Source organism: Petromyzon marinus, chromosome 23, assembly GCF_048934315.1.
Source record: "Petromyzon marinus isolate PM22_M1 ecotype Great Lakes invasive population chromosome 23, UKy_Petmar_22M1.pri1.0, whole genome shotgun sequence".
NCBI lineage: Eukaryota > Metazoa > Chordata > Hyperoartia > Petromyzontiformes > Petromyzontidae > Petromyzon > Petromyzon marinus.
In genome coordinates, this window is record NC_133689.1 from 17688255 (window position 1) to 17700282 (window position 12028).

At 49.5% G+C, this 12028-nt stretch overlaps 1 protein-coding gene across 2 annotated transcripts; it reads left to right on the forward strand.

Annotated features, from left to right (window-relative positions):
- Window positions 1–63: 63 nt before the first annotated feature.
- Window positions 64–8442, forward strand: LOC142925703 (uncharacterized). 2 transcript variants are annotated; one of them, XM_076069078.1, is made up of 11 exons: window positions 64–259; window positions 412–739; window positions 1549–1666; window positions 3016–3085; window positions 3381–3469; window positions 4774–4881; window positions 6100–6209; window positions 6511–6547; window positions 7383–7460; window positions 8007–8057; window positions 8301–8442. In XM_076069078.1, exons 1-11 carry the CDS (start codon window positions 199–201, stop codon window positions 8301–8303), a joined length of 1053 nt encoding a protein of 350 aa, XP_075925193.1. In that variant the 5' UTR covers window positions 64–198; the 3' UTR covers window positions 8304–8442. The 2 variants fall into 2 exon arrangements, with proteins under 2 accessions (XP_075925193.1, XP_075925194.1); XM_076069079.1 differs by having other exon boundaries at window positions 442–739.
- The last annotated feature ends 3586 nt before the right edge of the window (window positions 8443–12028 follow it).

The window sequence follows — 12028 nt, forward strand, 5'->3', positions numbered from 1 at the left end:
CGTGACGGGCGCGGCTCTCGCGAGATCTCGGTAACCCGGAAGGGGCGGGGTCTCAGAGACGGCAGGGCGGAAGCACGCATCAGACGGCGGAGGGAGGCGGAGAAGTTGGCTGTGACAGTGGCGCGGAACACGAAGACGGCCAAGCAACGCGAATCACAGCCCAGCAGTGCCGTGGAGTCCACGACGGCGACAACAGCTATGGCGAACGAAGCCGACATCCTCTCGCTCTGCGTGGCCATGGCGAACATGACTTTCCAAGGTGCGCGTCACTATCGCACAACACAGCAGCAATAACACACAACACAAACCTATAACATACAAAACACACATCAGCATTAATGTACAACATACAGCACTGTCGCACATGTATTATAATGTAAGTTCACAAATTAATATTCTCCACTGACTCAGATTTTAGTCCCCCCACCACCGTGTCCACAGAGCATGAAGTGTGCATGGAGACCCAGGCTACAGCCAGGAGTCCTCATAGAGGCCCCAGACCCCACATGTTTGAGGAGTTGTCTGGGTTCCCCGCACGTGGTGGAAAGAGAGGCGAATATGCACACCATATGGGCACCTGGAAAACAAGGAATGGTGCAGGATGGACACGAGGTGATGGCGGAGGCTCTTGTAGTAGCGGAGGACGAGATGCTAGAGATGGCCGAATCCCCCGCTCCCATCGTATGAGTGGACGTGGAAATGTGGACAAGGGGGATAGGTCGGGTTCCTGCCAGCGCCGGTAAGTTTAACTGAGCGCACACCGTGCATGTGTGTGCAGAGGGGACGCGGTGATTAGGCCACTGCACTATGTACCTGGGGACCTTAGTTTGATTTCCAGCCATGGCTACATCAGTGGAGATTGATATATGAACCGGTCCCCGGGCCTGCCCAAAGTCGATTTGTACCTGCTGCATTGTGAAAACTTTAGCAGCAATGGGGCAGTGAAGGCGGCCGGGTGCGGCTGACCAAACCACCCACCCCTTTACATGCCATTTAGGCCTTAATAGGCGCTCACTGACATCACTTGCTCTTACAACCTAGGTAGGCTACAAGAGGGTTATTTACTCTATATGATCCGGAAGGCCACCACAATACTCTTTTCCCATAGCGGTGAATGAGGCTCTCACCTCAATCCTCGGAGCCCACATCTGATTCTCCATGGTGCGCACGCCCTGGTTTTCATACAGCATCTAGAGATGTGTTCGAGTTAGACGCTATATACATCCATCAGTGTTTAGCTATTGCGTTATTTTTAGAGTCGGGGCATAATTTCAGCTGGGTCTGTCTGGGTCAGTAACATTTTGACTAATAACCTCAACCCGGCGCACCACATCCAGTATACATCTTGCTCTGCCTGTGGCTATTAGTCACGTTCCTATTATAGTCGACTAGCGACCTAGAATATAATGCAAACCTCGAGTAGAGCCTGGACACTGCCTCTGTCTGGGCAAAGCGCAGGTTTTTCTCATGTGCCTAATTCTTGCCCTCATCGCTGATGTTCTGTGCTGTTGTGTTTTGTTTGTGGTGCACCTGCGTTGCCACCACCAGCGGACCCTATACGATGTCCATCTGCAAGGCGCAGCGGCAGCAGCTGCTGATGGCCAAGCGGCGCATCTTCAAAGCCGATTCTGCGGTGCCAAGCCAATTGTGCTGGTTCGAGATCTCGGTAAATGTACTGGGGGGTGTGCAAACGTGGAGATGGAGTATCCTAGGTATCAGGTTTTGAGAAAGAAATGCCAATTATAAAAGGTTAACAGTTGCACCAAAATAATTATAGAATATAGAGACTTGTCATTTTGGTGACCCAGGTCACTCTCGGAAATGTATGCATTTAAACTTATTTCACACCATACATAGCCAACCATGCTGACCGGAGGTGCGGGAGGACAACTAAACACAACAAGTAGTTATAGGGAAATGAGTTGTCAATTTATATTTAAGAGTGCATAGCTCCAGTAGCTTCCTGATATTGGAAGAGCGTTCCAGAAGGCCGCAGAAGTGCATTTGAATGCGCTCGATGCAGTGACTATCTTTTTTCGATGAGTGGCCAAAAGCCACTACGAGGATGACTGGAGCTCATGTGATGGTTTATGCTCCTTGACAAAAAGTGAACACATCCTGGTCTCTTGAATTCTCAACTGGTTAAACAAACTAAACTTTGACGTTGTAAAGTATCTAGTTTAAATCGACATGCAACATTGATATATAAGAATAGATGTTAGCCTTTCTGGCAATAAAAATAGTGTTAAGATGTTATAACACCATTTTGAAACCTTTTGCAAGGAATCATGTCTGCATTAACCATATATGCTCGTGGTGAACATGCAAACAAAAAACATGCTCTGGTAGTATATGCATTGTCTTTTAAACTGATTGGTCCACACCATAGACAGCTTTCTTTAGAGCCATGCCCTCTTAAACTTGTGATGCTATGACACTTTTCCTATATGGACGCAACCATATATTTATACCTGGTTCAGTTTGTTAACATCACCAATGGGGAGACAAACACAGCTTGGTGTGGTGCTCACCACATCACCGTCTGGTGTACCTTTCCGGCCTTAATTAGTGTTCACGAAGAGCACTCGCTGCCCCCAATACTCTGTAAGCCTAAACAGGGAGTATTTTCTGTGGTTGGTTGAGCAAACCCACTGCACTCTGGTCCCGGCTCCAGTAATCACCCTGCTGTTAGAGTGGGTATCTGAGCTTGGTCAATTTGACCTAAAATAAACGTACAGGGCCATTACGTAGACAATGTTAGCAGTGACAAAGACAGCCAGGTCTGTGTGTTACTATGCCCACTGCTGTGCCAAGTCAACTCAGCGCGGCTCAGGCAGCGACAGGTTGTTTTTCTACTGCAAAAGCCGTGTCACTGAGTGACACGCAATGCGTGTAGATGACATGGTGATGCTGTGTCCTCACATTGTGCTTAAAATTGGTGCACCCCAACAGACCCTGTCATAGCAGCCAGTTTATGCTAATGGGGGATGCGACATGTGCGTGTTCTTTTTACAGAAATGTTTGAGCCAAAAATATGACCCTACCAACAAAGCTCTGGACTTGAAGGCGGTCAGAATTAATGAAGGTAATTGAAACAAACATTTGTGTTTTTTTAAGTTTACTTTGCACTCCTGCACATTGACAACTTGTCACAACTCAGCTTTATTATTTGAGCCGAGAATCGTTCATACTGTTTCTTTAGTCTCATTTGTTCTAGTTTATTCATCCTGTTAGCCTAAAGATATCATTGTCATGTCATTTTAACTAATATTTAATTAATTCATCCTTATACGCATCACTCACTGTATGCATCGCGAGGGTAGGAGTTGAGTTGAACGCAACGCGTAATGAATGCACGATCACCCTCCCCCACTCCCCAGAGCTGGAGGCACGTGGTGTCGACCTGGTTTTGAACCGGAAGGACCACATGGATGGTCTGAACAAGATCATCCGAGAGAATATTCCAATGGTACGGCCTTCTCCTCTCCCCACGTGTTTTAATGCTTTGCACCTAAGGTATAGTGTTGCTGCGTTAGCTCTCTTGGTCCATTCGTCTGTAGGGCATTATTACTCTTAAAACACATTCCTGCAGAGGGAGCTGGTAGGAACGTTGCTTGCCTCGAATGATGGCTCAACGAATTGGCGGCTTATAATTTAGAGATTGTGAGCATCCGCATACTCCAAACGCATGTTGTTGATTCTCCACGTGGAGGGAAAAATGTCGTGAAGATGGCCGGACGTGGTTGGTGGCCACCCACCCCCTCGTGTGTGCCGTGGCCGCCTTCCCCACCCCGCCCCTCCCTCCCCACCCAGCCCCTCCCCACCCTCCCCTCTCCACCCAGCCCCACCCCTCCCATTTTTGGATGGACGACAGACGGACACAATAATCCCTTGTGGGCTGGGTGGAACCAGGAGGTTCCTACCAGTACAAAATACGTACCAAACTGCAGTATAATGTGGCATTGGTATTAGCGACTAGATTAATTAGTGCTGGATTAGAGGCGCGTCGCCACACGTGGATGTTGGTGCGTGCTTCATGGTTGCGTAGCCCCCATTTTACCTCGCGGTCATCGCCGACCATCGACTTGAGATAAAACCAAAACGAGGCACGGCACGACATTTACATTGCTGCTATTGCTGCTAAACCGTAGGTGGTGGCACTGCACTGCGCTACGAACCTAGCGGCCCAAGTGTCTATTCCCGCTCACGGCCAAAATCAGTGACAATTATTCTGAACCGGTCCTGGGCTTCCACTAGGTCGACTCAGCCTCAAATGAGTACCTAGTGCGGTGAGTAAACATCGCCACTGGGGAGACAAAGGCGGTCGGCGTGGTGCTGGCCACCCACCCCCTCGTGTGCCATCCTGGCCTTCATAGGTTCTCGCTAACAGCACTTGCTCCTAGTCTGTTAAGGCTATACTGGGGATCTTTGTCTTTTGCCTCCCTTAGAGGGGAGCGGTAGTGCAGTTGTTCGCACGCTGCGCTATGAATCGAGCGACCAGAGTTCGATTTCCGCTCACGGCCAACACCAGTGACGATTATCTGAACCGGTCCTGGGCCTCCTCTCGGTCGACTTAGCCTCAAATGAGTACCTAGTGCAGTGTGTAAACATCACCACTAGGGAGACAGAGGCGGTCGGCGTGGTGCTGACCACCCTTGTGTACCGTGCTGGCTTTCATAGGTGCTCGCTCACAGCACTTTCTGCAAAAGACTGTTAAGGCTATAAGAGGGACCTTTTTCTTTTCTGTGCCTCCCTTGCTTTCCACTCCCACAGATCACATCCCTGAATCTAACGTGCAATGACCTGCACCGGTTGGATGACCTGGCAAAACTTGCCCAGCACACTCCATCTCTCAAGAAGCTGAACCTCTCCAAAAACAATGTGGGTGTGAGCGCCGTTCAATAAATCGCGACGTGACGCTCGCATGCCTGGTGCACCTCTGGTGCGAGCGTCGCGTTGGTTCAGATTCCTCGCCACAGCGAGTCGACCGTTCGTTACGCGATTCAATCCAAGTATCGATATACCTACTATTATATCTTATATCGTCTCCTTTTGTTTTGGTGCTTGTTCATTTCCGATTCGCTTGATATTATTTTAAGCATGTATTGGGTATCAGATATGCCTTTAATTAGTGGAAACGTAATTAATTATTTAAATGCAATGAATACACAAATGTGAAACGTACTATTGCAGTTTAGTACATCAACATGTATCACCTATGGGTGGTACCTGTTGATGTACTTTGTACAGTAGGCCCGCAACTCCGCATCAATACGTCAATTAACTTCAGTCATTGCACTCACAACGCATGCACCAAATGGTGTGTCGGAACCAGTTCTTTATTATTCATGCAAATTATATGCACGTTAAATTAGGCTAATGACACATAAGAGACAGACAAGGCAGACAACTAATTATATGGACAAAACATATTGGGCTGCATGAACAAGATAGGCAACAAGACAGTGCAGACAAGAGAGTACAGTGAGACATACGATGAGACGGTCAGTACAAATGGGACACAGTACATACTGGACAGGACAGACCACACAAACAAAATACAATTAATACAAACAAAAGACGAAACATAGCATGGACTCTTGAATTTGACCATTATGCTGAAATGGGCTAATTAATCAATTAAGTTGAGAGCTGATACATTCACTTAGAATATGTGATTGCAGTATTTGGCCTCCTTTGTTAACCCTTTTCAACGAATATTAAAGGAATTTCTGCATTGACTCTGCCCATTCGTAATGGAGGGCAATGTAACGTTCATAAAATGTGATCCAATATAAACGAAATGTTTGTATAATGTGTTGTTACTATCAAGGACACCCAACTGAATACCGCACACCAATGATGAAAGGGTTAACCAAAAGAGATGCAAACTATAGCACAAGGGACTGTTTACAAATATGCATACACATTTTGCCGTGACAGCTGCGCGTCAGCTTTTGCACGCTAAGGCAAATGCATTCTGCAAAGCGTTACAATCCATGCGTGGGCATGGATTGTAATGCATAACTTGTGGTAAGTTGCCCAGAAGCATGGCCCTTATGCCCCTAATTGTATGGAAATATCTCCCCTGCCATGCAGCTCAAAGATGTGAGGGAACTTTACCCACTGAAGGCCTTCAATTTGAAAGAGCTATGGCTGAACGGGAATCCGCTGTGCGACTCCTTCCACGACCCAAATGCCTACATGAGGTACCGCTCCTTCGTCATGAACGCGACATTGCCCGCTTACCCATTCGCCTGTCCGTCCACGCAGCTCCCCACTCACCCAGGCACTCACTCGTCCTCATGCTTATCCACCCACTCATCTACATGGTTTATCTTTGTGGTTGCCTGTTCAACCAATGGCTCGCCCGCACGCCTACTCCCCCACCCTCCAGCTTCACCCATGCACTCAACACCCCGCTCGCTCATGCGTTCATCCACCCGGTCACTCACACACACTCCCTTGGCCTTGTGTCCCATCTCTAACTGCATGTGTGTGTGTCAACAGCTTCGTGCGAAACCACTTTCCACAGCTCGTGATCCTGGTGAGTGACCCTCCACAGATGCCGGCCCTCAAGCTATCCCCACTCTCTGTGATATTTGTGTCTCCGTGCATTCCAGTTTCCCCACACATGCAAAAGTGCTTGTGATCAGAGGATTTTGCCAAATGCACCAAGTAAAACACTTCTGAAGAAGGTCATCATTTCCTGCCTTGGTCAAACTACTGCTGGATGAATACCTCCCCTAAGCCATTGAAATTTCTCATGATTGCGAAATTGTAATAACCCACCTAGCACCTGCCCATGAACAACTGTTAGATGGGTTCCATCTCATTGCTGCATTCTTGATCATCAGCCATTAACCCTTATGAAGACGTGTCCTGCCCGAGCCCACTTAAGTTTCTTAATTGTTTGTATAAGAGTTCACTTAAGAAAAGGTTACGTGCAGTTTACAGATGACACAGAGGAACATGAGCAGCTGTTGAATGTCATCTGTTTTTTGTTTTTGTCCTGCTGGCGGTTATCAACATCATCACTTATTGCTTCAATCATCTATCTCTAACACCATCTTTGACTATCTTCGTCACACATCTACCATCGTTACCACAATCATCACTATCATCATCATTGCCACAAACACCACCACTATTGCCGTCATCTTCATCCTGACCGCCAACATCATAATGTAATTCCATCATCACCATGATCCCTTTCACCATAACTACTACTTCCACAACAATCATTACCATCTTTACCATTATCTTCATCACCACGACTACTGTTTCCATAATCATGCTCACCACTATAATCAATCACAATCATTATCGCCATGATCTATACCACTTTTTATAACCACTACCTTCACCATTGTCACCATCAGGATGGGCAGATGCTTTCGCAGCTGCGAAGTTCTACGCCTGTGGTGCCCTCCACGCCTGCGGTGGTGCACAGAATTGCGGTACGCTTCGCTGCAACAATGAGAAATATTTATTCTCCCAACTTTTCGAGGGCCATGCGGCTCTTTGGCCACAACCCTGGCATTACTCCTACCACTTCCCATCCTCCATTTTGTCCACAGCCAGATGAAAGGAACAATATTTATTTTAAAATAATTATTATTAGAGGTTTAACGTATGCTTGAAATGGCTTAAGCATATACCAAGCTCTAATCAATCACTTGTTTACATATCCACCATTTTATTTTACAAAACATTGGCAAAAACTTAAACTTAATCAGCAGCAGCTTAACAGTTGCACCTCTTGTGCACTGACTTTGTGACATTATGACTGTTTCCGAAGTCGGCCAACATCAAAGCGTGCAGCTCCCATAGGAAAGCGAGCAAAGCGGCACAATGTAAGGGGTTTACATGACCCACTTGGAGTGGCGTCGCCCATTCAGGCTGCCATGGGATCCAGGCCAGGCCTAGTTATCTGGTTGGCAAACTGGGTAGTCATGTTGACGTCTCTCCTGTGTGCGTGCGCGCCCACTCTCGGGTGGCTGCAGGAGAACAGCTGGCAGTTCCAGCAGTGTGCGAACACCCTCATGGAACTGAACGTGAGTGCCGTCCCATCCGCACCGTTTATGGACACGACTGATAGCAAACGGTCGGGCGCATTCGCGTTTGACGAGCATCACTAACGATACCGCCCATCTCCCCTTCTATTCCACCCCTCTCTCTCCCCCCTTCCCTCATCACTGTCGCCGTCCGCCTCGGATCTCCGAAAACCGCGGTCGCCTACCTTCATCGTTCCTTTTCGTCCGACTACCGGACGGATTCCACGGGAGGCGTTCGTACAGTGAGCAGGCGTCCGCCGCAGATTGCTGGCGATCTCGGCACACATTCTCCTACCAACCCTTTCCTCCACAACCCTTATACATTGCAATTTATTTGTTTTTACCCCATTTGGGGGGAGAGGAAAAAAATAAAAAAATAACTATATTTGAAACTGTGTCCTCAAACTCACGACACACTAACACCTTGTACCCTGGTTGTTATTTCCCCCCACCTATAACCATGACATCACAAGACGCTGGCATGACGCAATGGTTGGTACACAATCCAGAAGTCGCTAGTTTGATCTGTTATCGTGGTAATCAATGGAAACGTTTCTTAAATCCATCCGGCTTATGTCCACACAACCGATATGCTTGAGTGGATAAACAATTGGAAGAACGCAAACATCCCAAAGAAGCGCCTCATTGTGGATCAAACCATCAGGAAGCTCACTGGCCCCTCACCACCGCAAGCAGTGGGACTCCATACATCAGATCCAACCTGGCCATGGCAGGAGAAATTTCCTCCACAAATTGAAAAAAAAAAGTGTCACCAAAATGCCACTGCAGGGCACCGCAACAGTGGAACACGTGCACACACCAGGAAGCTCTCTTGACCTGGTGAAGACCTCCAATACCAATAAGAGGCCACGGTCTTGGGTTATTCTTTGTGCTTTTGGGGTCCCTGACTCTGTTCACAATCATTAAGGACCATTATGGTGGGAAGGCCCGTGTAAACATACGGACCCGAGTGTCAGAGCCATTTCCTCCTGTTTACCGTGGGGTGCGACGGGGATGTCATCTGGCTCCGATACTATTTCACATAATTCCCGGTCGTGGCCAATAGCAGTGGTAAATTATATTTGAACCGGCCCTACTCCTCCCCTAAGTCGACTCAATCTTAATTGAATACCAGGTGTGGTTGGTAAAAATCAGCGCTGGGGAAACAAAGGCGTTTCTGGCAATAACACCCCAGCATGACAAGTTTGCGTCTGACTGGCAGTTTCTTAGCACAAGCCACTGTATAAAGTACAGACGATATGCATCTGACATTATATTCTCAGCATTTATGCGTTTATGTTTATAAGCAGTGTTTAGTAATAATTTTTAAAGAACCTCAAAATATTCAACTTAATTTTCGTTCACACGGTGAAAAACAAATGCAGTGCTGCTCAGCGGATTCAGGGTGAGACAACTGCAGCCAAACTGGAGTTGGTTAGAAGCACACTGCCCAGGTACGGAAACTTGTCTACTTTCTGTACTATTGCCCCATCACTCACACGATGACAAACATCCCCCCTATAGCCTTAACAGACTGTTGGGGCAGGTGGTGTTAGCGAGCACCTATTAAGGCTGGCATGGTATGCGATGGGGTAGATGGCCAGCACCATGCCCAACTGCCTTTGTCTCCCAAATGGTGTTGTTTACACACCGCACTAGGTACTCATTTGAGGCTGAGTCGACCTAGGGGAGGCCCAGGACCGTTTCACATAATCCTGACTGGTGTTGACCTTGAGCAGGAATCAAACTCAGGTCACCGGGTCTGTCGCGCTGCGCGCTAAATACGTATCATCATCATCATCACTGATATGGATAGGTGAGTTGATAGAAATTACATTTAATTCAACAGTTAATGGGCCAATTAACCAGTAGTTAATTAAATATGGGAGCAGTGGTTTACACACTGAAATATTAATTTGGAGACCCGAGTTTGAATCCAGCAATGTGACGGAGACATCGAGCGACGGAGACGAGACTGAGACGGCGAGCGACGGAGAGAGACAGAGACATCGAGCGACAGAGAGAGACAGAGACATTGAGCGACGGACAGAGACGGAGACAGCGAGCGACGGAGACATCGAGAGACGGAGACATCGAGCGACGGAGACATCGAGAGACGGCGACATCGAGAGACGGAGAGAGACGGAGACAGCGAGCGACGGAGACAGCGAGCGACGGAGACATCGAGCGATGGAGACATCGAGCGACGGAGAGAGACGGAGACATCGAGCGACGGAGAGAGACGGAGACATCGAGCGACGGAGAGAGACGGAGACAGCGAGCGACGGAGAGAGACGGAGACAGCGAGCGACGGAGAGAGACGGAGACAGCGAGCGACAGAGACGAAGACAGCGAGCGACGGAGAGAGACGGAGACAGCGAGCGACGGAGAGAGACGGAGACAGCGAGTGACGGAGAGAGACGGAGACAGCGAGCGACGGAGACGAAGACAGCGAGCGACGGAGAGAGACGGAGACAGCGAGCGACGGAGAGAGACGGAGACAGCGAGCGACGGAGAGAGACGGAGACAGCGAGCGACGGAGAGAGACGGAGACAGCGAGCGACGGAGAGAGACGGAGACAGCGAGCGACGGAGAGAGACGGAGACAGCGAGCGACGGAGAGAGACGGAGACAGCGAGCGACGGACAGAGATGGAGACAGCGAGCGACGGAGAGAGACGGAGACAGCGAGCGACGGAGACAGACGGAGACAGCGAGCGACGGAGAGAGACAGAGACAGCGAGCGATGAAGAGAGACAGGGACGACACAAAGGGACAGTGAGGGATAGGGGAAGGAAGCGGAGTGAGCGAGACGGGCAGAGCGCGGCGAGCGAGCTGCGGCTAAGCGGAATGACGGAGTCACAGACGTACTGTGAAGAGTTGTAATACAAGATGTGTCGGAGAAAACAAGAAAGTTGTTCGCGTCAAGTCGACCACTACAAATATAACCAACACTACCAAGACTTGGCCCACCCTGTTGGAGGCGACGGCCCATTATCACCATTAACATCACTACCATCATCAACATCACCATCACCAACATAATTAACTATCATCACTGCCATTACCGTCATTAACATCACCAACGTATTTATCACCATCAGTAACAGACATAGCATCACCATCATCACCAGCACCATCACTCAGCTCACTATACAGGGGGGGATGTACCGGTTCCAACATCATGTGGAGGTGTGAGGTGGTGCGAGGTGGTGTGATGAGGTGTGACAAGGCGTGTGGATGTGTGAGGTGTGTGGATGAGCGAGGGGGTGAGCGAAGATGGAATCAGGGTATATGGAGGGGCGTGAAGGTCTGGAGATGAGGGGCGTGAAAGTGTGAAGAGCGGTGTGGTGGCGGTGGTGTGTGGTGGTTTGTCGTGGTGGTGATGGTGCGTGGTGGTGTGTGGTGGTGTGTGGTGGTGTGTGGTGGTGCGTCGTGGTGATGGTGGTGCGTGGTGTTGTGTAGTGGTGGTGGTGTGTGGTGGTGCGTGGTGGTGTGTGATGGTGCGTGGTGGTGCGTGGTGGTGTGTCGTGGTGCGTGGTGGTGTGTGGTGGTGTGTGGTGGCGTGTGGTGGTGCGTGGTGGTGTGTGGTGGTGCGTTGTGCTGCGTGGTGGTGTGTGGTGTTGGTGGTGCGTGGTGGTGCGTGGTGGTGTGTGGTGCGTGGTGGTGCGTGGTGGTGCGTAGTGGTGTGTAGTGGTGTGTGGTGGCGTATGGTGGTGCGTGGTGGTGCGTGGTGGTGTGTGGTGCGTGGTGGTGGTGTGTGGTGGTGCGTGGTGGTGTGTCGTGGTGCGTGGTGGTGCGTAGTGGTGTGTGGTGGCGTGTGGTGGTGCGTGGTGGTGGTGGTGTGTGGTGGGGCGTGGTGTGTGGTGGTGCGTGGTGGTGCGTGGTGGTGTGTGGTGGTGCGTGGTGCTTGGTGGTGTGTGGTGGTGCGTGGTGGTGTGTGGTTGTGTGTGGTTGTGTGTGGTTGTGTGTG

Coding starts and splice junctions, on each gene's coding strand:
- LOC142925703 (XM_076069078.1), top strand. CDS start 199: ATGGCGAACGAAGCCGACATCCTCTCGCTCTGCGTGGCCATGGCGAAC. Junction 260..411: donor GGCGAACATGACTTTCCAAG/GTGCGCGTCACT, acceptor CCACTGACTCAG/ATTTTAGTCCCCCCACCACC. Junction 1,667..3,015: donor TGTGCTGGTTCGAGATCTCG/GTAAATGTACTG, acceptor TTCTTTTTACAG/AAATGTTTGAGCCAAAAATA.